This window comes from Sturnira hondurensis, unplaced genomic scaffold (assembly GCF_014824575.4).
Source record: "Sturnira hondurensis isolate 20B ecotype Veracruz unplaced genomic scaffold, ASM1482457v3 Scaffold0009719, whole genome shotgun sequence".
Lineage (NCBI taxonomy): Eukaryota > Metazoa > Chordata > Mammalia > Chiroptera > Phyllostomidae > Sturnira > Sturnira hondurensis.
The window spans coordinates 353,054-379,210 of NW_028082350.1; the positions used below are offsets into that span (position 1 = coordinate 353,054).

A 26,157-nucleotide genomic window follows, 5' to 3' on the forward strand; every position below is an offset into this window, starting at 1 on the left:
CAGACTGGGACAGAGCCTTAATGACACAAAACTCAATGGCTGGGTAACAGAGACTGAGAAGAAATAATTACAAGATGCAGGAGAAAGAGCCATCAGAGCAAAATGTTACAAAAGTCAAAGGGAGATAGTAGTCCAAAGAGGAAATAAGGTTCAACAGGATCAAATGAAGCTAAGAAGTCAAGGAAGGTAAGAAATAAAAACATTAAGTGGATATCATTGGTGTCTTTAGAAAAGCTGATTTAGTGGAATAATGAGACTAGATACTGGTAAGAGAGTGTAAAGGAAACAGTGGGATGTAAAGAAATAAAATTTGTGAGAATTATCAATCCTCATGAGAAAGCCTGGAGACCAGAGATGGAGCAGTAGGTGAAGGACATGATGTCGAGGAATTTACTTTTTGTAAGTAGTAGAGATGTGAACATATTTAAATACTGATGGAAATGATCCAGTAAACAGGTAAGGTTAAATTTATAGGACAGAACAGAGAAAATAAATAGTGTGAAATCTTGAAAAAAAGTGGAAGAGAGTACGATCCAAAGGTCAAGAGGCAAAAGTGGCCTCAAGTAGGAAGGAAGACAGTATGTCGCTGGCAAAAGAGGGAGAGGAGCAGGTGAGCGCAGAGGAGACAGAATTGTATGTCTGGTAGTGGGAAGGTGAAGGAGTCCCTAACTGAGGGTCCCAAGTTTTTCTCTGAAATAATAGATGATGAGAATGAGAGTGATAGTCGGGGGCTTGACGTTTTGAGGAGAGAAGTTTTAAAATGATCATTATGTGTGAGAGATGAAGTTGATATAGGATTTCTAACCACCCCATGGACTGTTTCAAGGCCATGTGAATCACTCAGTTCTGAAGGACCTAATCTTCCCTGATGCATATCTCCAGATGTCCCCAGCTGATCACTACATGTAAATACACATCAGTTTGGGGCATTCGGGGATGAATTTATGCCATATACATATGAAGAAAAGACAGAGGGACAGGAAGATCAAGGCTTTGGAAGAATTGTATTTATCCTTATTGAAATGGACAATCGTGAAATTTGAGTGGGACATGGAAGGAAGTTAGGACAGCAAGAAACTAATGGGTTAGAGAAAGCAAATGGTGAATGAGCAAGAGGTTCCTGTAAAACCATAGAACAAGCAGAACAGGGAGAGCCCACTGAACAGGCTGGAAGAAAGAGGCTGAGATCAGACTGTGAGATAGTTAAATACTTGACATTCAAGGTTGAGTTCTTACAAGATGTTTGGTCTGAAGTATGTCACCCCACAAAACTCATACACAGAAGTCCTAACCCCCTAGCTCTCAGAATGTGACTGCATTTGAAGATAAGGCCTTTAAGCAGGTAATAATGTTAAAATAGGGTCATTAGGATGGGATCCAATCCAATATGATGGGTGTCCTTATAGGAAGAGACAATTAGGAGAAAAAGGAATGACCAGGTGAAAACACAGTGAGAAGGTAGACATCTACAAGAGAAGGAGGGACACCTCAGAAGAACGAAAACCTGTCAGCCCTTGATTTTGCTTAAAGAACTGTAAAAACTAAATGTTGGCGGCTTAAGCCACCCAGACTGTGGTATTTTGTTATGAAAGCCCTGGGAAATGAATGAACTAGTGGTGACTGTGCCCAGTGGGTAGCTGTGGAAGTGTCTGGATGAGCTGGAAAGATCATGGAAAATGAGGAGGTCAAGAAGCTCAGAGGCCGATGCTGTGCAATCAGTCAGGCACATGGTGTTAATCTCATTCAGAATAATTGCTTGCACTTTGAAGAAAAAGTGAACCATATTCTCAAGTATTTAATAAGAGGACAAGACTGACCAGGTGATCAGAAGATGACAGCAATGTAAAGAAAGACGAGGTGATACAGCTGAATTAGATCAAAGGAGCAGTGTTCTTATCCTAATTTTATGAGTTCCAAGTCATAAGAGTCATAGACAAAAGTTGCCACAAATGAAATCACATTACAGTGTGATATCAGTAGCATGGCAAGGTGAACGGACCTCCCACCCTCTCCCCTTGCAGTTACAAGTTGGACAGCTATAATTCAACCCAGGATTCCCTGCTCAACCCACACACACATCTGAGCGATCCTCACATTACACCACCTAAAGGTGGGGCTATGGAATGAACAGGGGAGATGGGAGGGATGGTGAAAGACAGGGACGGAAGCCACTGAGGCAATCTTGCACTATTCACTGTGGCCCCAGCAGACACAGCAGCAGTGACGGGAGAGGCTGCAAACCTTACTGGGAGACCAGAGAGGCAGAGACAGCAGGAAGGCCTGGGTGGCCAGCACACACTGAGTCTGAGCCAGGGTAAGGGGCAGAGAAGCAGTGCAAAGCATAGAGCATCCCACAAAGTGCCATCACCGGACAGACACTCGGAGATGTGGGAACCAGCTCCCCATCCTCCTACAGCCTCAGGATAAAATTTCTTTTTCAAGAGAGTAAAAGGGTAATCATTTATTCAGTCAATTAAAATATATACTCAACCATGTCTGTGATGATAGGATAACCAGACACATGTGGAAACAAGACACCAGGAATGAGAGTCAATAAAATAAAGATAATACAGGAAAATAATCCTCAAAAACTTCAGATGTCAAAATGATCAGACACAGCACCAAAATCGTGCTATGTTTAAAGGAATAAAAGAAAACCTTGAAATACCTACATCAAACAAATAAGCAGAAAATCCAATAAAACAAGTATCTACAAAAAGAACCAAATAAAACTGCAAGAACTAAACAAATTAAAAAGTTGAAATTAAGGTTACAAAGTGTGGCTTAAACACAAGATAATTGAAGAGATAATCAATGAAAAATACATCAGGAAAAAAGTCTGTAAAATGCAGCCTAGAGAAACTTCATTAAGCTAGAAAAGACAAAAGATAGGGTAAAAAAATTAGGGAATAAGATTGAGAAATCCTAACAGTTATTTGATCAGGTTCTGAGAGAAAGGGTGGGGGAACAAAAGGAACATTTCAAGACAAAGTGGCTATAATTTTTTCCAAAATTGATATGAGTTACAAATCAGTGGATTCAAGCACCTACACACATCAGAATAAAAGTAAAGGGCGCCAGAAACATATGAAAATTCTAAACACAGTGCGGGGGGTGGGGGGAAGCAAATTACCTTCAAAGAGCAATGACACCAATAGGTGGCAGAAGCAATGAAAGTCAGAAGGCACTGAAACACTACATGGAAGGAGCTGAAAGAAAACTACTGTACCCTAGACTTCTATGCCCCCTCCAAAAGTCTTTCAATAATGAAAGAAAAAAATTAAAATCGAGAGAGCTTACCAATAGCACACCTTCAATAAGAGAAGTTTTTAAGAACATACTTTATACAGAAGGAGATATTCCCAGATGCAGGAAGGAAGAAAGAACAAAGAAAGTGGTCAACATGTGGATAATTCCTAGTGAACTTCAACTAAATACATATTGTGAGATTTTAAATACTTACATTTTAAAATACTTATATTATAAAATGTTATGAGATATTGTTATTGTAAAAATGCACAACTATAGAATACCATTCTAGAATGGGGGTGTCAAACTCATTTTCACCGGGGTCCACATCAGCCTTGTGGTTGCCTTCCAAGGGCCAAATGTAATTTTAGGACTGTATAAATGTAACTACTCCTTAACAACTAAACGAGAGCTCAGCACTGCCACTGGGTAGAAACAACATGCTGGGCCAGATAAAACAAGGTGGAGGGCCGGATTCAGCCCGCGGTCCTCATGTTTGCCACCGGTGTTCTGGAAGGAAGGCAGAGAGAAAGTGCTAAGGCACTTGCATTGTCAGGTGGGAGGGTAAAGAATTAACATTAAACTTTCATGAGTTGAGGACATGTGTTACAATGTAAAGTAAGCATTGAAAGAATAGAAACAGATGTATGATTTCGAAACTAGTAGAAGGAAAACTAAAATAATGTTTTAAAAAATCAGTCCAAATAAGGCAAGAGAAATAAAGTAAATAAAGGTCAAAAAGAAAGCCCACAAGTATTAATCATGAACATCAGATATATGGCGGCATGAGAGATCGCCCTGGTTTCTGCCCTTGAAGTGTCAACAATATGAACACCTGTAACTCAGCAAAGGATTCCCTGCTCAACACACCAACGTGCCTGAGCAATCACACTTTGAAACATCTAAAAATGGGCAAGTGGGAGCAAACCTGGGAAATGAGAGGGGAGAAGGGCTCAAAGGAGCCACGGATGCAGCCCTGCAGCCTGAAGCTCATGGTGGGGATCAGTCCAAAGAGGGGAAGAATCAGGCTGTGGCTGGCATTCCCTTCACTGGGAGGGGGAAAGAGATTCAGTCAGTGGTCATTCCTGCAGGAGTGGGCAGTATGAACTGGAGCGGAGCCCAGAGACCTGTGCATGGTCAAACACAGAAGCGCAGCTGCGGTTGTCAGGCAATTGGCATTCTAGTCAGAGACAAAGCCATGGAGCCTGACTGCCCCATAACCTCCCAGAGCTGGCCTCCCTTCATCCTCAGTGCCAGTGTGCAGAGTACATTATCTGCAAACCCGAGAGCTGGTAGCTCAGAATCACATTTTTCCCTGAGCAAAGGGTGCACTCTGTGACTGGTGCTGGGGTAGGGGTGCAGGGGGGACCCCACGGAGGTCTGAGGTCGATGTTACCAGGAGGGCAAAACAACACACAAGGCTGCCAAGTTCCCCCAGCCCTCTCCACCCCCACACATTGCAGTTACACTGAGGGCAGCATCTGGCTCCAAAGGACAGCACTGGGATTTCATGGATTTGGGACCCCATTGCCCACCACGTACCCCTGCAGGGTTGGTCCCCTGGGATGGGGGCAAGTGGATGGCAAGGGAGGCATCCACCTCCCATTTTTTACCACCCTGTGGAGATCTGTAAAGTCAGGGAGACCAAAGGGGCTAAAAGCAAAAAAAAAAAAAAAACAACTTTGTGATTTTGCATCACCTGCTTACATAAATGCTTAGAAAAGGAATCCATCAAATACCAAGAATAACCGTGAATAACCAAGGTGGTGAGGCAGCTTAGAAAGAATAAAGAATCTCCAGAAAAAAATTATAGATATAAAAATATGTAATATAAATGATAGAGAATTCAAGATTACAGTTCTGAAAAAACTCAGAGATGCAAGAAAATATAGTCAAGCAATTTAATGAGCTCAGAAAACAAATCAATAAACAAAGTGACTATTTTACCAAAGAGATTGAAACTTTAAAAGAGAACAAAACAGTAATTCTGAAGATAAAGAACTCAGTAAAAAGAGATCAAGAATGAACTAGCAAGTATAGGAAATAGAGCCAAACAGATGGAGGAAAAAATTACTGATATAAAAGATAGAAGTCCAGAAATGAAGCAGAGAAGGGAGTTAAGCATAAAAAATATGAGAGAACGCTACAAGAACTATGTGACTCCATCAGAAAGAGCAATATAATAATAGGCAAACCAGACGAAGAAGAGAAAGTGAAGGACATAAAAAGTTCATTTAAACCAATAGTTGATGAGCACTTCCCAAATCTATGGAAAGAGCTAAATCCTTGAATCCAAGAAGCAAACAGAATATCTAATTACCTCAATCAAAAAAGTCCTACTCCAAGGCACATTATATTAAAACTGTTAAAAATGAATGACAAAGGCCCTGCCTGGCGTAGCTCAGTGGATTGAGCATGGGCCTGTGAAGCAAGGGGTTGCTGGTTCGATTCCCAGTCAGGGCACATGCCTGGGTTGCAGGTCAGGTCCCCAGCAGGGAACACATGAGAGGCAACCACACATTGATGTTTCTCTCCCACTCTTTCTCCTTCCGTTCCCTTCCCTTCCCCTCTCTCAAAAAAATAAATTAATAAATTAAGTGCAAAGCTAAAATACAAGAAAGTCAGGACTTGTGGGACATGATCTCATAGAAAAAGGAAAATGCAAAATAAGTGAAACTGACATTCTGTTAGGCCTTTGCCTTCAAAGTGTTTATACAACTCTAAGCTGCACAGGAACAAGTCTTGTTCATTTCATACAAAGAGTCACATTTGTTTTCAATTTAACTTTCAGTTTAAAAGATACTATCACTATGTATAAAATTGAAGGTTGGGAGTTATTTTAGCATGTTACCAGTTCTGTATCTGCTGAAGAAATTCAATGCATTTTAAAAATCCTTCCATAGCCCCAGCCGGGTGGTTCAGCTGGTTGGAACATCCTCCCAAACACCCGGCCAGAAAAAACTGGCATGAAATGTTCCAAGTGATGAAAACCTAGAACCCACAACCATGCTTACTCTACCCAGAAAAGCTATCATTTAGAATTTAAGGACAAATAAAGAGCTTCCCAGACAAGAAGAAGCTAAAGGAGTATATCATCACCAATGCAGTATAATAAGAAATATTAAAGGGTCTTCTAGAAGAAGAAAAAAATGATAAAAAAATATGAATAACAAAATAGCAAATACAAGCCCTGGCTGGTGTAGCTCAGTGGATTGAGCGCGGGCCTGCGAACCACACGATCACAGTTCGATTCCCAGTCAGGGCACATGCCTGGGTTGCAGGCCAGTTCCCAGCAGGGGCCAGTTCCCAGCAGGGGATGCATGAGAAGCAACCATCCATTGATGTTTCTCTCCCTCTCTCCTTCCCTTCCCCTCTAAAGATAAATAAATAAAATATTTTAAAAAATAGCAAATACATATCTATCAATAATCACTTTAAATGCAAATGGAGTAAATGCTCCAATCCAAAGACAAGTGGAGGCTGAGTGGATAACAAAATGAGCCCCTTACACATGCTGTTCACAGGAGACTCACTTCAGCTCAAAGACACACTCGGACTGAAAATAAAAGGATGGGAAGATGCATTTCATGCAAATGGAAACAAAAATTTAGGGCTGCAATAGTACATCAGTCAAATGGACTTTAAAACAAAGGCTATACAACAGGAGACAAAGAAGGACCCAGTAATTCCACTTCTGGCTATTTACCTGAAGAAACCCAAAGCACTAGATAGAAAAGACATAGGCATCCATACGTTCTTTGCATATTTACAGTATCCGATATATGGAAGCAACTTAAGTGTCCATCAACAGAAGAATGAATGAAAAGGAAGTGGTACATGTATACAGTGGAATACGATTCATCCATAAGAAAGGATGACATTTGCCGTCTGCAACAACATGCATGAACCCAGAGGGCGTTGTGCTGAGTGCAGTCGGTCGAACAGGGAAAGACGGATACCACATGATTTCACTACAGGTGGAATCTAAAGAACAAAATAAACAAGCATAAAAGAAACAGACTCATAGATACTGAGAACACTTTGAGTGTTGCCAGAGGGAAGGGGGTTAGGGAAATGGGTGAAAAAGGTGAATGGATTAAAAAGTACAAATTGAAAGTTTCAAAACAGTCATGGGGATGTAAAGTACAGCATAGGGAATATAGTCAATTGTACAGTAATAACTATTGTATGGTGTCAGATGGGTACTAGACTTATCGGGGGGAATACTTTATAAGTTATATAAATGTCTAAACACTATGTTGTACACTTGAAACTAATATAATATTGTATGTCAATTGCAATTGAAAAATAAGTGAGTTTTAAAAAACAATGAGCACTGTTAATTTTTAAAGACATGTTTCTAGATACTACTACATTTTTATAGCCCTTTTGTTTAGAAGATCTTAAAACAGATTATATGTTACGTCAATAATCCTGACATCACGTCTATGCAGTTCATCAGTATTATTATTATTATCCTGGAGCCTAGTACAGCACCTGGTTTAGACAGTCAAGCGCAGATGACTGACCTATCCTAGGCTCAAACTTAGGGAAATTATAGGCTTTCCACAAGATTAGTAATCAACACTAAATCACTCATTGTTGTTAGAAAAGAACATTAGAAGAGAAAATGGATGTAGACAGGGGCAGAAGAGAAGTAAAAAGGTAAAGGATGAGGACAAGTACATTTACAACTTAGAACAGAACTTCTGCATGTCAGAAGGACTGACAGACCTAAGTCTGCATATTCTGACACACTGAGTATCTTGCTGAAGGCACCACCGTTGAAGCAAAGCCCGATATAACCTGAGGGCGCTATGGCCAACCAACCAGAGTACCANCAACATGGATGGAACTGGAAAGCATTATGCTGAGTGAAATAAGCCAGGTGTTGAAGGACAAATACCATATGATCTCACCTCTAACAGGAAGCTAAACAACAAAGCAAACAAGCAAGCAAAATATAACCAAAGACACTGAAATAGAGAACAGGCTGACAGTGACCAGAGGGGAGAGGGGAGGGAATTTCAGGGGAAATAAGGGAGGGATTTAGAGGAACATATATAAAGGATACATGGACAACAACTGAGAAGGGTGGAAATGGGAGGGATGGGGGAGGATGGGGGGTGGGATGGGATGGGAGTAATAGACAGAAAACTGTACTTGAAAAATAATTAAATAAAAAAAAATTTAAAAAAAGATTACAGTTCTGAAAAAACTCAGAGATGCAAGAAAATACAGTCAAGCAATTTAATGAGCTCAGAAAACAAATCAATAAACAAAGTGACTATTTTACCAAAGAGATTGAATCTTTAAAAGAGAACAAAACAGTAATTCTGAAGATAAAGAACTCAATAAAAAGAGATCAAGAATGAACTACCAAGTATAGGAAATAGAGCCAAACAGATGGAGGAAAAAATTGCTGATATAAAAGATAGAAATCCAGAAATGAAGCAGAGAGGGGAGTTAAGCATAAAAAATATGAGAGAACGCTACAAGAACTATGTGACTCCATCAGAAAGAGCAATATAATAATAGGCAAACCAGAAGAAGAAGAGAAAGCGATGGACACAAAAAGTTCATTTAAACCAATAGTTGATGAGAACTTCCAAAAATCTATGGAAAGAGCTAAATTCTTGAATCTAAGAAGCAAACAGAATATCTAATTACCTCAATCGAAAAAGTCCTACTCCAAGGCACATTATATTAAAACTGTTAAAAATTAATGACAAAGGCCCTGGCTGGTGTAGGTTAGTGGATTGAGCATGGGCCTGTGAAGCAAAGGATTGCCGGTTCGATACCCAGTCAGGGCACATGCCTGGGTTGCAGGTCAGGTCCCCAGCAGGGGACACATGAGAGGCAACCACACATTGATGTTTCTCTCCCACTCTTTGTCCTTCTGTTCCCTTCCCTTCCCCTCTCTCAAAAAAATAAATAAAAAAAAAATTTAAGTGCAAAGCTAAAATACAAGAAAGTCAGGACTTGAGGGACATGATCTCATAGAAAAGGAAAATGCAAAATAAGCGAGACTGACATTCTGTTAGGCCTTTGCCTTCAAAGTGTTTATACAACTCTAAGCTGCACAGGAACAAGATTTGTTCATTTCATACAAAGAGTCACACTTGTTTTCAATTTAACTTTCAGTTTAAAAGATACTACCACTATGTATAAAATTGAAGGTTGGGAGTTATTTTAGCATGTTACTAGTCCTGTATCTGCTGAAGAAATTCAATGCATTTTTAAAATCCTTCCATAGCCCCAGCCAGGTGGTTCAGCTGATTGGAACATCCTCCCAAACACCCGGCCAGAAAAAACTGGCATGAAATGTTCCAAGTGATGAAAACCTAGAACCTACAACTATGCTTACTCTACCCAGAAAAGCTATCATTTAGAATTTAAAGACAAATAAAGAGCTTCCCAGACAAGAAAAAGCTAAAGGAGTATATCATCACCAATGCAGTATAACAAGAAATATTAAAGGGTCTTCTAGAAGAAGAAAAAAATGATAAAAAATATGAATAACAAAATGGCAAATATATATCTATCAATAATCACTTTAAATGCAAATGGAGTAAATGCTCCAATCAGAAGACAAGTGGAGGCTGAGTGGATAACAAAACGAGCCCCTTACACATGCTGTTCACAGGAGACTCACTTCAGCTCAAAGACACACGCAGACTGAAAGTAAAAGGATGGAAAGATGCATTTCATGCAAATGGAAACAAAAATTTAGGGCTGCAATAGTACATCAGTCAAATGGACTTTAAAACAAAGGCTATACAACAGGAGACAAAGAAGGACCCAGTAATTCCACTTCTGGCTATTTACCTGAAGAAACCCAAAGCACTAGATAGAAAAGACATAGGCATCCATACGTTCTTTGCATATTTACAGTATCCGATATATGGAAGCAACTTAAGTGTCCATCAACAGATGAATGGATAAAAAGGAAGTGGTACATGTATACAGTGGAATACGATTCATCCATAAGAAAGGATGACATTTGCCGTCTGCAACAACATGCATGAACCCAGAGGGCATTGTGCTGAGTGCAGTCGGTCAAACAGGGAAAGACGGATACCACATGATTTCACTACAGGTGGAATCTAAAGAACAAAATAAACAAGCATAAAAGAAACAGACTCTTGCCCTGGCTGGCATAGCTCAGTGGATTGAGCGCGGGCCTGTGAACCACACAATCACAGTTCGATTCCCAGTCAGGGCACATGCCTGGGTTGCAGGCCAGTTCCCAGCAGGGGACTCATGAGAAGCAACCATACATTGATACTTGTCTCCTTCTCTCCTTCCCTCCCCCTCTAAAGATAAATAAATAAAATCTTAAAAAAAAAAAAAAAGAAACAGACTCATAGATGCTGAGAACATTTTGAGTGTTGCCAGAGGGAAGGGGGTTAGGGAAATGGGTGGAAAAGGTGAATGGATTAAAAAGTACAAATTGAAAGTTTCAAAACAGTCATGGGGATGTAAAGTACAGCATAGGGAATATAGTCAATTGTACAGTAATAACTATTGTATGGTGTCAGATGGGTACTAGACTTATTGGGGGGAATACTTTGTAAGTTATATAAATGTCTAAACACTATGTTGTACACTTGAAACTAATATAATATTGTATGTTAATTGCAATTGAAAAATAAATGAGTTTTAAAAAACAATGAGCACTGTTAATTTTTAAAGACATGTTTCTAGATACTACTACATTTTTATAGCCCTTTTGTTTAGAAGATCTTAAAACAGATTATAGATGTTACGTCAATAATCCTGACATCACGTCTATGCAGTTCATCAGTATTATTATTATCCTGGAACCTAGTACAGCACCTGGTTTAGACAGTCAAGCGCAGATGACTGACCTATCCCAGGCTCAAACTTAGGGAAATTATAGGCTTTCCACAAGATTAGTAATCAACACTAAATCACTCGTTGTTGTTAGAAAAGAACATTAGAAGAGAAAATGGACGTAGACTGGGGCAGAAGAGAAGTAAAAAGGTAAAGGATGAGGACAAGTACATTTACAACTTAGAACAGAACTTCTGCATGTCAGAAGGACTGACAGACCTAAGTCTGCCTATTCTGACACACTGAGTATCTGGCTGAAGGCACCACCGTTGAAGCAAAGCCCGATATAACCTGAGGGCGCTATGGCCAACCAACCAGAGTACCACAGAGAGAGGAGGTAGTGAGAAAGCGTGAAGCCCCCGAGGGTGCACTAGAGCCAAGATGAGCAGCCCCCTGGTCCCTCGGTGCCTGACCCAGGAGTAAGGATAATTACTCACCTGCTATTCTACAGCAGATCACTATGTAATAATTAAGATTTAAGTGTGAGGACAAATAATAATTACTTACATGAGATACCCCAGACCACATTAACTGGCAAACAGGCTCAGGAGTAGTAATATAACCGATAGGCTTATAATCCTTTTCCACTTCAAAGAAGAACACAGTTTTATCTATACTCTAAGAAAAGGAGAAATATCAGCCAAATATGTATTATTATGAAATCCATTCCATAAAGTACCAAGAAGAATTTAATAGCTACAGTATACCCACTGTACACTTATACCTACAATAATCATATATCCCAGATTATTCTGGGAAAGTTCTTATTTCAAAATATTAATTCATTTTCCCCACTTGACAGACAAACCATGTATTCCAGTATGTGGTTCTGAAAAAATCAGTCACCAAACCTTTATATAAGATCAATTCAGAAAAGAATTTCCACAATCAATGCTCATTTATTAATGCACAAAAAATTTACATACTCTGTTCATTTATGGCAGCTCTACATAAGAATGCTACACTATAAGATATTGATTGCACATAAAACATCTTGTGTGATTCCCTGTGAAATGTTCTATTAATTTCAAATAAGCATTAGGGCTCCATTGGTAAGAATATGCTAAAAAGCCATGCAGAGACCACACAGAAAGAATATGAATAAAAAGAGAGCAAAATATGGATATGTTCTCAGAAATGAGTATCACCAAATAAGTTATCCTTAAGTAAGAAAACTAATAAGTCAAGTTTAAGCATGTGAGTTCAATACAAAGGAAAAAATTCAGTCCTCACCCCTGTGGCCAGAATTTCTCCATCACGTTCAAAGGCTAATGCGGTGATGCAAGCGGTATGGGGTTTGAAAACGTGGTTCAAATGGAGATCTGCGTCTAAAAATTTCTTCCGTCCTGCAAAAATTGTGAGCCCTTTTGGATCATAAAGTTCAAGAATTCGAACAACTCCATCTTCAAATCCTACAACAATCTGTGCTCCAGTGTAGCTAATCTTGGACACAAATTAAACACAAGAAATCTGAAATTAGTTGATTAGGAAAGTTATACTGCATAACAGATACCTCTGTACTTTACTTAGACTTCAGTAATTTAACCATGGTGCCCTTCAGTAATGCCTTACAGTGCATCCTGGTGACTTCCCTCTGGTCTAGGGCAGATCCCATCCCTGCCTTCTGTGAGACGGGAAACAAGGGCAATTCACACACTTGCCCAGTGCCTGTCGGCCCAGTGCCTGTCTGCTGCACGTCAGGCTCCTATCACTAGCAACTCAGGAGCGAGTGTAAATGGCCTCAGGCCCTGGTTTCGCAGACGTATTGTGTAGTGGGAAGGGCAGACACTGATCACACAAATGAGTGAGGAATTATGAACTGAAATGAGTCTCAAAGGAAAGAAGCATATTCTCTAAGAGCACAAAACAAAGAAGCTGACTAGACTGAGGACTCCCGTAAGGAAGAGATGGTGGGGCTGAGATGAGAAAAAGGCCCAGGAGTTAACAAACAGGAAGGCAGGAGAAGCACTCCTGGGAGAGGATATAGCTTGTATGGAAGTCATGGAGCAGTAATACCAGTAATTCTGTGGAAGAAGTTACAACTTGAGTAGAGCCGACTGAGGGAGGGAGTGGTGCTTCCCCAAGAGGCTGGAGAGGGAGCAGAGCAGGCACTGGGCCACAAGGTGCCTTATGTGGTGCATTAGGCGCGGTCTTCATCCCAAGAGTAGCGGGAAGTCATCAAAAGGTTTTTAGTTGGGGGCGGGTGGGAAGTGACATAATCAGATTTGCTATTTCAGAAAAGTCATCCTCCCTGATGTGTGGAAAGTAGATCTGAGAGGGCCAGCCGGGAGGCCAGGAGACTTTTGGGGAGTCCTTTGCAGAGACAGCTGCCGTACTCTAGGACAGTGATTGTGGTTGCTTGGTCTAAGGTGGTGTAGTGGAGATGAGGGATATAGATGTATTTTAGCAAGAAGTATAATGGCCCTATTGGTAATGACTGGATATGAGGAACGAGGCTGGGGGAGGTGTCGAGGACGACTAAGACATAAACTGCGTCAGTAAACACTGGAAGGGAGCCAGCTGTGTGTGTGGTTTGTTGCTGATATCATTGTTTTGGAAGGAGGAATGGCTGGGGTCAAGCAGAAAATCATTCATTTGGTCGTGGCCACGATGAGTTTGAGGTGCCCTGGATATCTCAAAGTAGAGATGACATACAGCTCAGAGGAGAAGTCTGGGCTGGAGATGTGAACCCCGCAGTGTCAGAATGCGCTGCGTCTGTTGTCCTGAAAGGCACTTCAGAGAAGGGCCGCAGCCATGGTATTCTCTAGAGCAGAGGGATCTTTCCTGAAGCCAGGCAATTATGACAATATTGGAAATAAGAACACTGTACTACATTCAACTCCAGTTGAATGTTGTTAATTCAGCAACCATTGCCTAACTGTCAAAGGTACCAGTAAATGTGGAGATACTGGAGGTACCAAGAACAGGTATGACTGCCATCATGAAGAGCAAACAGTCTTGTGTGAAGGAAAGGCAACAAAGCGAATCATCCTACTGTGTTGTGCTAAGTGCTCTAAAAGAAGCATGCACACAATCCTTAAAAAGACGAAATATAACAGAGGAAGGAACACGTAGCTCTATTTGAAGGTGGGGTCACAAAGAGCTATGCAGAGAAAATGATGTTTGACCTAAGCTCAGTTGTCAAGAATGATGTGGAGTTTTCCAGGAGCCAGGAAGTATGAAGAGGAGCATTTCAAAATTCTAGTATAATATCCATATGATGGTTACTTTGAAAAGGGGCTAAAATAAGAAACATTCTGTGGACATCACAAAACCATCTGAATAAATAATTCAATTACTTGGACTATATTTTAAAGACTTCAGTAAGAGTGTAAATGTATGATGTATTATAGAATTGTGTACCTGAAACCTATATAACTTTGCTAACCAATGTCACCCCCATGAATTCTATTTGAAAAAAAAAAACAAATGAGCCAGGGTAGTGATTCAAATATGCTGTGGTTCCTACTTGTTCCAACCTAATCATTGTTCTGCCTCTACACCTTGGCCTAAATTTTTCTTTTAATCTTGATCCTGTCATGAAATTCCCCTCCATTCCAGTCTTCTCTGCATCTACTTTGAGCCTGGAACATTTTCTTTTTTTTTTAAGGTTTTATTTATTTATTTTTTTAGAAAGAGAGGGAGAGAAACATCAGTGTGTGGTTGCCTCTCTTGCCCTGCTACTGGGGACCTGGCCTGCGACCCAGGCATGTGCCCTGAGTGGGAATCAAATTGGTGACCCTTTGGTTTGCAGATCTGTGCTCAATCCACTGTGCTACACCAGCCAGGGCCATTTTCTTTTTTTATTTCAACCCAAAACAGTAAGGATAAAACATTCCCAAAATACTTCCATTTCAAAGAACATGGCTGCAAGGTCTGGCTGGGTGGCTCAATTGGCTGGAACATCACCTGTACATCAAAAGGTTGTGGGTTTCATTCCTGGTCAGCGCATGTACAGGAAGCAACCAATCAATGTTTCTCTCTCACATTGCTGTTTCTCTCTCTCTCTCATCAATAAAAATGTGTCCTTGGGAGCAGATTTTACAAAAAGATATTAAAAATAAAAATATAGCTGCAAATTATTTGACATGCCTCTCATGAAAAGATGGGCCATTAAGTTCCTCCCCCTTTAGTCTGGATGTAGCTTGTGGCTGCTTCACCCAGTGTGTAAGAGGGTGCAGCCAAGAGGCAGGCCCAAAATAGGAATTTGTAATGGGGTCCAGAAGAGCTTGGAGATAATTGGCTCCACACCACAGGGCCACACTTGCCCAGAATGCTGGCACCTGTGGCCAACTGTGGGCGGAGCCGGAAATGGGGCTGTAGAGGAAGATTGGGGCTGGGATTTAAGCCCAGGCAAGGCAGACATTCGTGTCTCTTTTGAGACCACACATCTTTTGGGGGACCACACGACTTTGGCAAGGGTCAGGACCACGTGACTTTGGAAGTGTTCCCTTTTTGCCACGTGGATGGTGCCAGAAGCCTGAATCATGGATTTCTACTTCTTTTCTGACATACGGTACCCCAGACTGGGCAGAGGGAGAAGGAAGGACTGTGTGTGTTTGTGGGTGTTCTAAAGAACTTTAGTCTGCATAACTTTTGAATAAATAACAATTCCTTTCCTTTTCACCAATCTCTGGCATTGAGAGACGTCTTTCCTCTGACAGCGGGCAAAGCAAACCTAGTGCAGGGGAGGAACCCCTGGAGAAAAAGAGGGGGCCTTTTATATCATCCAGACACCCCTGCTCCATCTATTCTGTAACAAATGGAATATGGTACAAGTGGCATAATGTGACTCCAGAGGCTGGGAAGGCCAGCAGCTTCTGCCTTATTATTGGGACCCTAGATTTTGGAGCCCTGAGCTGTGGTGTAAGAAGCATGTGACTGCCCTGAGGACACCACGCTGTGACGAAGCCCAAACCACATGGAGGGGACATTAGGTGGGCACACCTGCTGATGCCCCAGCTTAATCCAGCTTTTAACCCAGGTGCCAGACCTAACACACAGAAGCTTTTAGATGATTCCAGGACCCAGACATCCAGTTCTTTCCAGCTGAGGTCCCAGACACCAGGAAGCAGACATAACCCGTCCCTGCTGTCATCTGTCTGAATTCTCAATCTACAGAGCAAAACAAAATGATTGCTGTTTGTACCACTACATTTGGTGGTAGCTTGTTACACAACAACAGATGACTCGAACAACTCCATGGCTCTGCCTCATTTTCTGCCCATAGCTCTTATCATTATCTAACATACCACCTACTTCACTTATTCATTTAGTGTCTGTCTCTGCCTCCTATCTCTCACTACAGTGCAAAGTGCAATGAGGGCAAGTATTTTTGTCTTTGTTCACTGCTATAGTCCCAGAAACCAGAACAAGGTCCAGCACTTAGTAGGCGTGCTGGAAATATAAATAGAATGAGTGAAATCAGAGCCAGGCAGAGAGAGGATATATGCAAAAGTTCTGTTGGGTAATGACTGTGTCACACAGAACTACTACTAATCTGCGAGTAGCATAAAAATAAATTTTCATTAAAACAGGACCCAAATCACAATAATAGGATCATGATATGATTTCTATTACATTCTAATGAATAAACCAACTTAAAATTTGTATTCTTCTCTGAAATCTGGAGACAGAAAATATCTGTATTTCCTAGAAATAGCACTGTTTTACTATATTTATTAATGAATCTGGTAGAAGTTCATTAAAATAAACTTACCAGTCGAGGAACCCAAGCAAGGGCAGTGCCTCCTTGTTTGAATTTCACATGAGCCAAAGGAGTTTTGCTGGCAAAATCATAAATTCGAACAGAGCCTACAGAAAGACAGTTTCAAAAGGAAAAAATGTAAATATAATCCATTTTAAAATAACTTTGGCTCTCTTTACATGTTGAGCATTATGACAAGAAATTTCATAAATAACTAACTCAACTGATAATTCAATAACCTTTCCTTAGTCAAAAATTTCTACACATACCCTTGACTGGGCAGCAAGAAAAAAGCAGTTGGTTACTTATAAGGGAATTGAACAAGACTGTTAGCTGATTTCTCATCAGAAACTTTGCAGGCCAGAAGTAATTGGCATGAAATACTTAAAGTGATATAAAGCAAGAACCTAAACCAAGATTACTCTACCCTGCAAAGCTATCATTTATAATTGATGGACAGATAAAAATCTTCCAAGACAAGAAAAAGCTAAAGGAGTACATCACCACCAAACGTTATTACAAGAAATGTTAAAGAGTCTTTTAGTAGAAGAAAAAAAGATAAAAATATGAATAATAAAATGGCAATAAATACATATCTATCACCAATTTCTTTGAAAGGAAATAGATTAAATGCTCCAATCAAAAAACATATGGAGGCTGAATGGAAAACAAAACAGCACCCTTACATATGTCCACAGCAGACTCACTTCAGAAAGACACACACAGACTGAGATGAAAGGGATGGATAAAGACATTTCATGAAAATGAAAATGAAAAAAAGCTGGGGTACCAGCTTGTACCAGACAAAATGGACTTTAAATAAAGGCTGTAACAAAAGACAAAAAAGGATCCAGCAATTACACTTCTGGGTATTTCTCAGAAGAAACTGAAAACACTAAATCAAAAACATTCATATATATGAGTTCGTTTACTGCATTATTTACAAAACCCAAGACATGGAAACCTAAGTATCCATCAATAGATGAATGGAAATGAAAAAAAACTGGGGTAGCAATACTTATACTAGACAAAATGGACTGCATTTTTGAAGTATGTTTTCTTGATTTTGCTATTACGGTTGTCCCAATTTTTCCCCCCTGTTGCGTCCCTCTGACCAGTATCCCCACTCCCTCCACAAATCATAGGCACATCATATAGTTCATATGCACATCACCATGGATAGTGCATATAGGCTCTTGGGCTTCTCCATTTCCTATAGTATTTAACATCCCTCTGTCTACTTTGTACCTACCAATTACGCTTCTTACTCCCTGGGCCTTTCTCCCTATTCTCCCCCTTCCCTCTCCTAACTGATAACCCTCCAAATGATCTCCATATCTATGATTCTGTTCCTGTTCTGGTTGTTTGCTTAGTTAGTTAGTTAGTTAGTTAGTTAAAGATTCAGTTGTTGATAGCTGTGAATTTGTTGCCATTTTAATGTTCATAGTTTTTATTATCTTCTTTTTCCTAAATAACTCTCTTTAACATTTCATGAAATAATGGCTTTGTAATAATGAACTCCTTTAGTTTTACTTTGTCTGGAAAGCACTTTATCTTCCCTTCCATTCTAAATGATAGCTTTGTTGGATAGAGTAATCTAAGTTGTAGGCCCTTGCTTTTCACCACTTTGAATACTTCTTGCCAGCCCCTTCTTGCCTGCAAAGTTTCTTTTGAGAAATCAGCTGAGAGTCTTATGGGAAATCCTTTGTAGGTAACTCCCTGCTTTTCCTTTGCCACTTTTAAGATTGTCTCTTTATCTTTAAACTTTGGCATTTCAATTATAATGTGCCTTGGTGTGGACCTCTTTGGGTCCAACTTGTTTGGGAGTCTCTGTGCTTCCTGGATTTGTATGTCTATTTCCTTCACCAAATTAGGGAATTTTTCTTTCATTGTTTTTTCAAATAAGTTTTCAATTTCTTGTTGTTTCTCTTCTTCTGGCATACTTATGGCTCAGATGTTGACACATTTGGAGATGTCCCAGAGTCTTCTTATACTATTCCCATTATTTTTAGTAGTTGTTTCTTCTTTCTGTTCTGGTTGAATGTTTATTTCTTCCTTGTGTTCCAAATTGTTGATTTGAATCCCAGATTATTTCCCTTCACTCTTGGTTTCCTGTAGATTTTTCTTTATTTCACTTAATGTAACATTCTTCTCTTCCCTTATGTTTTTGCCATACTCAATGAGTTTTCTGAGCATCCTGATGACCAGTGTTTCAAACTCTGCACCTGAGAGGTTGGCTATCTCTGTTTTGTTTAGTTCTTTTTCTGAGGTTTTGTTCATATTTCTTTGTCTCTTCAATTTGGTAGCCTCTCTGTGTTTGTTTCTGTGTATTAGGTGGAGATGCTTTGATTCCTGCACCTGTTAAGTTGTATGGGATGGAGCCTTAGGGAATCACCAGGGCTGGACAACCTGCTTCACTGCTTTTTGGTTCTGTGTCAGGGAGGGTTCAGAGAGGGTACAATGCCATTGTCTGGCTTATGGAAGTTTGCCCAGCACTAGCTCCATTTTCAGTTACTTCATCCACTTCCCATATGCAACTGGTGTCCTTCCAGCTGTTGCCCTGGTGGTAAACACCAGAATGAATTTGCATATGTTCTAAGTCTGTGAGGGCCCTTTAAGCAGACTGTCCTGAAAATCCAGCAGTTTCTTCCACCACTCAACCCTCAATGCTTTTTACAGCCAGAAGTTATGGGGGCTTATCTTCTGGGCACTGCAACACTGGACTGAGCAGTCTGGCCTGAGACTGGGATTACTCACTCCCAAGATATCCCTCCCAATTTTTAGCCACCACATGTGACTGTGGGACCACCTGTCCCACCACCACTCAACACGTCTCCTTGCCTCTCCACTCATCTCCGTGACTCCACCCACTACCCGTCTAAATGAATGTGGCCTTTTTAAATTCTTGGTCGTCAGATAACCACACAGTTTGGTTTTCTGTGTGGGTATTATTTGGGTAATTATTATTACTTCTGGGTATTATTTGAGGTTTCATTTTAATTCTTCTTCTGGTTGAGTGAGGAGGCAAAGTGTGTCTACCTACATGTTCATCTTGACTAGAAGTCCTACAAGATGGACTTTAAAACAAAGGCTATAAGAGACAATAAAGGACCCAGCAATTCCATTTCTAGATATTTCTTAGAAGAAACCCAAAACAGTAAAGCAAAATGGTACACACATATATATGTTTACTACATCATTATTTACAATAGCCAAGATAGGAAAGTAGCCTAAGTGTCCACCAATAGATGAGTGGAAATTTTTTAAATACTGGGGTAGCAATACTTATACTAAACAAAGTAGACTTTAAAACAAAGGCTATAACAAAAGACAACAAAAGAACAAAGCAATTCCATTTCTGAGTATTTCTTGGAAGAAACCAATTTCTTAGATAACTCTTATTATCTAAATCAAAAAGATACATATATACATATGTTCACTGCAGCATCATTTACAATAGCCAAGATATGAAAACAACCTAAACATCAATCAATAGATGAATGAATAAAGAAGTGGTATGTATATATGATGGAATGTGACTCACCCATAAAAAAGAATAAAATCTTGCCACCTGAAACAACATGAATGAATCTAGAGGGTATGTTGCTGAGTGAAATAAGTCAGATAGGGAAAGACAGATACCAGATGATTTCATTTATATGTGGAATCTAAACAAAAAAACAAAATAAACAAACAAGCAGAACAGAAAAAGAATCATGGATACAGAGAAGAGTTTGATGATTTCCAGATGGGAGGGATGTAGGGGAGGGGTTAAAAAGGTGAAGGGATTAAGAAGGAGAAACTGGTAGTTACAGAATAGTCATGGGGAGGTAAAGTACAGCATAGGGAACATAGTCAATAATATTGTAATAACTAGATATGGTGTCAGATGGATATTAGATTTATCAGGGTGATCACTTAGTAAGTTATATAATGTCTAATTATTGAGTTGTACACCTGAAACTAATATAATATTGTATGTCAACTGTCAATGAAAAATAAAAAATCATTTAAAGTCAAAAAGGAAAAGACAACTGATGATTGACTGGTAGATCAATTTCACTTTGCACAGTCCACGTAGGTTCTCCGTAAATCAAGAAAGAAAACAGATGGAAAGAAGAACAGCACAAATATATATTAGACCAAAATGAATAACATCTTCATGAGTGGCTTACTGATTGCATACTTATTTTCATCTCACAGTAACAATGGCTGCTGCATTTTATGCCCTCTCCCCTCCACAAAAACTCATCTCACTTTCATTAAAAGATTTCCCTTTTGGAAAAATTCTCAAATGCTTTAGTTTCACAAACAAAAAAAAAGTATTTAAAGTGAAACAAAAAGATCAGCTATGTTGTCATTAAGAGCTCCTACTTACAGTCCAAGGCAGTAGTGGCCATAAGGTAAGTGATAGGAGAGACAGCCAAGGCTTCAATGGCTCCAGAATGGAAGGAGAAGAGGCATTCTGGATCTTGTGTCTGATCATACAAAGATGAAAATTATATTAAATTCAAACACAGCTTAACACAGAATTACAGTCAAGTTTAAAGAATTGCAAATAACACCCTGTAACTACATGTGCGATTTTATCCTAAGACAAATAAGAAAAAGCGTAATAGGTTAGAAAGAACACTGGACTTTGGAATTAGAAGCAGAGTTGGTGGCTGTGTGATTTTGCACAAGCTTCCTTGAATGCCAGTTTCCATTTCTCCATCAGTAAAATGAAATGATGGCAACTGCCTGCACACTAAATAGAACAGTTGTGCAGATTACATGAGATAATATCAATGGAAATGGCTTATGTTTATGAAAACTGGGAAGCACTCTATGTTAGCCATTGTCATGGTCACTTTTCTGGTAAGTTTTGCTATGAGATAGGCCTCTTACAACATACAATAATAACAAAAGGAGAAAGTGAAAAAAAAACAATATGAGTTCTCAGCAATCAGATATATTGGCCAAATTTTTGATGAGGCAATGATCAAATATGGAGAAAAATAAAGTATCTTTTAAGGAAGAACAACAAAGATTTATTATTAGGAAAATAGGCAACTTACGATATTTGAAAAACTAAGGTCAAGCTTCCATATGGCTCCACTGGAATCCTGAAAAATTAAGTACCTAATAACATTTTGTCTTACTCATTATGAACTTTTATCAAATGAAAATAATTTCTTCCTATAATTTTAAGTAAGAAGAAACAATAACATTAGCTTACATATATTTTAAAGTGTGACTGAAATTTAACTAAATCAACTTCTATATATCTTAGAACACCACTACACAGTAAACAAAGCAATCTCATTATACTTACAGTTAGTTTGACATAATAAAAATGCTCCTAATAGGTTTTCTGCATTATAATATAGTCAATTAAACACCAAAACTCAGGAACTCTTCATTCAGGTTATCAAAAGTACTCTTAAAGGTAAAATAGACTTATTGTGACAATAAATTTTAATACTATTTTAATTTTATGTCCAGGTAACTTTAAAAGAGCCAAGAGAGAAGAATGCAACTTACCTGAGCCAACCAAACGTTATTTCCAGTTTCATTCATTTTTATCATAGAGAAGAGTTTAACATTCTTGTCTACTTGAAGTTCATTAATAGGCTCAATCTCTAGCAATCCAGTGTCATCTATAATATCAGCGGTGTCTATGGTCTCAAAATCCCATATCTTATAAAATTAATAAGAAAATACTTTAATTATAGAGCAGTTTCTGAATTAATATGCTTCTAAGCCAGAGAAGAAATATAAAGAAATGCCTTGTATTTACAGAGATTTGTGAGAAAATACAGCTCTAAATAAGAATTCTAATTTGCCCAAAGTAATCTGTATATCAAGGTTTAAAGATACACATGTAACAGGTCTTTCTGCACAGAGAGTGGCCATAAGGAGTAAATGGCTCACTTGTTCAGCAAGACATCGTAATAAGCCCTGTTTCATATATGCCAGTAGGCCCCCTGGAAAGGGGAAGTAGATGTTCTTGCTTAATAATTCAAACACTACCTTTATTACAAAACAGAGAAAATGAATGTGATGATGTGTTTATTAGAAACTGTTTCTCTTCCTTATCATTAATTTGACCGTACTATTTGGATTAGGATTGTTGTTCTTGGGATGAGAGACGAGAATGCTACAGGAAGGGTGGGGGAGCATAGTTTCATGTCACGCAGCAGAGAGATTCAGAACTTCCTTGCCCTGGCTGGTGTGGCTCAGTGGATTGAGTGCAGGCCTGAGAACCACACAGAAGAACTTCCTCTGTGAAGTGCCAAAGCCCACTCGGGATGGTTCTGTTGACACACCCTCCTGTGCTATCCTGGACTCAATAACTCCAACTGTGAGAAAGTAACTGCAGGAGGGTTGGTGTAGCCCCATATAGGTTAGCCTTGTAGTGGGAGGCCCAGGTCCTAGGGCTGGACTGATGCCTGGAGTTGGGGTAAGTTTTCCCTAAGGGGTGAGAGGTAGAGATTTCAACATAACTGACTGAAGAGATGAGGGTGGACTTTGAAAAGGGAATCAAGCTTAGAAACTAGCAGTGTCCATGAAGGGATTCTCTGTGAAATATTTAACTTCTTTTCTCTTGAGGATTTCTTCCATTTGGTATCTTGGCCGTTTGGGGTAACATATCTTGGAAGGAGGAATATATTGTATGACATAATAAAGGATATAAGATTCTCAGAGTAATGAGTAAAATCTTACAAGATTATGTTTAATATAGCAAATGTAAAAAATTTATACTTGGGTTCAAAAAGCCAATGATTAGAGGGCAGACTGGAGAAGATATGGCATAAACAATATGTTAGACATTGTAAGCTCAATAGGTGTCAACAATGATCATGCCATTAAAAAATAGTCTTACTTCTGATAATATATCCTAAAGACTATCCAGAGGACACTGCCACTTTCTTATGAAGGGCCCCAGGTGGAATCCCTACCAAGGGGACCAAATAAATCAGGAAGCTCCAGGTTTGTCAGCAACAGCAGGGCACACGTGCACAGGTGTGACCACAATCAGCAGGAACAACACTCTAACTTCGCCCATACTATACGCAGGAGGGGTGTCCACTGGTGAGGACAAGTGAGTTCAGTACTGTCAGGTGCAAGGACTGGGAGCACCCATAACCAAACCCTCTCATCTCATCTTTGAGTATATTCCTGATTGGTAACCACAGTAAAAAAAAATAACCAACAAATGTTTGGCATTATGGTCCCTAGAACATGACCCATTCACATCAGACATTTAGGAAGGACATCTGTGTCCACTGTTTATATTGTGCTAACATGGGCTTTCATTTTCTGAAACTATTATTTCAACAATGGAATCAAAATAACAAAAGGTTCCCTCAGAAAATTTCAGTGCTAAGATGCTATAAATTCATTTTGACTAGAATTCAAGTATTTACCACAGGGAAAGCATTATTTAAAATGAGTTGACCTGGGAGTTAAACGATCACTGATCTCCTTCATAAAGTGACTGTTGTGAGAATTAAGAACCTGATAGAACCAATTGAGTGATCTGCAAGGCTTAGATACGGGTGCTCCTGTCAAAGTATCAGGGAAACTTACCCTAATGCATCCATCTGACCCAGCAGTGATAACTTCACCCTCATCTAGCATTATCTGGTTGATGGGACCCTGGTGACAAGACTTACTTCCAGTTCGACAGAGCTCGACTTTGATGAGGCCAGCTTCCCACACCAGCATGTTGCCCCATTCTGAGCCCGAGACAACCTGGCAAGTGTATGGAAAGGGCGGAATGTGCATTAAAACTGGCAGCTGGGTATATTTATGCCTCCAATAAGAGTCAAAATGATTTTCAATGATTTTTCTTGATTATAAAAGTAAAACATTTTAAATATGGAAAAAATAAGAAAATATAGAAATGGAAATTCACTGCCCCGGGAAGAACCACTTCCCACACATCGATGTATTTCCTCTGAGGGTCACTCATCATTTTCATTGTTATGACTAGGCTGTATGCTACTGGCAATTTTTCAGACATATCTAATATATATTTCTTTGTACGTCTCTTTTTTAAAAATTTTTATTTATTTATTTTTAGAGAGAAGAGAGGAAGTAAGAGAGGGAGAGAAGCATCAATGTGTGGTTGCCTCTCGTGAATCCTCTACCGGGGAACTGGCCTGCAACCCAGGCATGTGTACTGATTGGGAATTGAACCGGCGACCCTTTAGTTCACAGGCTGATGCTCAATCCACTGAGCCACACCAGCCAGGGTCTTTGTACATCTCTTTAGGGCATAATCCAGGAGAAAAATTACTGAGCCAAAAGTTACAGGTATGTTTAAAATTCTTGATAGATGAGACTCTACCTTTTAAGTGTAATAATATCAATTGTTATCAGATGTTTGATAAGTTGTGAGGGCATTACTGAACTCAGAAGATTATAGTATGACAATATCCAATTCAAAGAAGGATGACCACCTGGAACCACTGCAATTAATCCATTTAATCCCCCACTTCCCAAAATATCAATACATACCACCAAACACTAGTTCTTATGATGTTTAACAGGTGTTACCAAAAAAATAATACTAATGGAGTATTGCCTCTCTGCTGAGAACTGCTGGAGCACTTTATATACATCAGTTTATCCTAAAAGCCCTATGAACCAGGTACGTTTCCTGGGGATAACACGTACAGTTGTGCAAGTTGGGTACTTTATTTTCCCAGAAAAGACAGCTTTTGTCTTCACACAAAACCACATAAACCAGGGGAAGCCCTGACTATTATTTTCTCCATTTTATGAAGGAAAACAATTGAAGAATAGAACCAGTAAGTATCTTGCCCAAAATGACTCAGAGGAATCAGGATTTTAAACCAGACACCATGGCTCAAAATCTTCTGTTCAACTCCCACTGCCCCAGAAGACAAATACTAGGACAAACAAAGTCAAACAAATTTCTTTGCTCTAGGACTCCTTGGACACTTTGACACAAAAGTATTCACTAGGAATCACCAAGAGAAATTTTTAGATACGAAGGAATTCGAAGACAAGGTCTTACTTTCACTGAGCTTCTGTAAAGAATAACACACCACGAAATGCCCATTGGGAAGCTCCTACCTAATTCCTGCCTCCTTTAGGATCCTGCATCCCCACATCCCTCTCGCCTAGAGAGACTTAGGACCTCACCCAAGCTTTTCTACCTCTTTGTCTACGCATTCTTATTTATATTACCTGTTAAGCTTCAGCCCACTTATGGTAGAGTCCTTATTTAGACTTGGTTTCGCTGCCCACCTACTAAAGCTGCTAAAAGTCGCTACAGGGGACCAACAGTGAAGGAAAGGAAACCGGGACTCAAATCAACAGTTTGGAGCAGA

At 39.6% G+C, this 26,157-nt stretch overlaps 1 protein-coding gene across 1 annotated transcript in view; it reads right to left on the bottom strand.

Moving 5' to 3' along the window:
• CFAP44 (cilia and flagella associated protein 44) overlaps nucleotides 1–26,157 on the bottom strand; it is a 123,110-nt gene that overhangs the window by 63,460 nt on the left and 33,493 nt on the right. The window contains exons 9-15 of the mRNA XM_037057378.1: nucleotides 24,386–24,550; nucleotides 22,337–22,492; nucleotides 21,871–21,918; nucleotides 21,192–21,291; nucleotides 16,826–16,920; nucleotides 12,340–12,549; nucleotides 11,614–11,724 (exon numbers count right to left, since the gene is read on the bottom strand). Of these exons, the coding sequence (XP_036913273.1) occupies nucleotides 11,614–11,724; nucleotides 12,340–12,549; nucleotides 16,826–16,920; nucleotides 21,192–21,291; nucleotides 21,871–21,918; nucleotides 22,337–22,492; nucleotides 24,386–24,550 (885 nt within the window). The remainder of the gene's footprint in view (nucleotides 1–11,613; nucleotides 11,725–12,339; nucleotides 12,550–16,825; nucleotides 16,921–21,191; nucleotides 21,292–21,870; nucleotides 21,919–22,336; nucleotides 22,493–24,385; nucleotides 24,551–26,157) is intronic.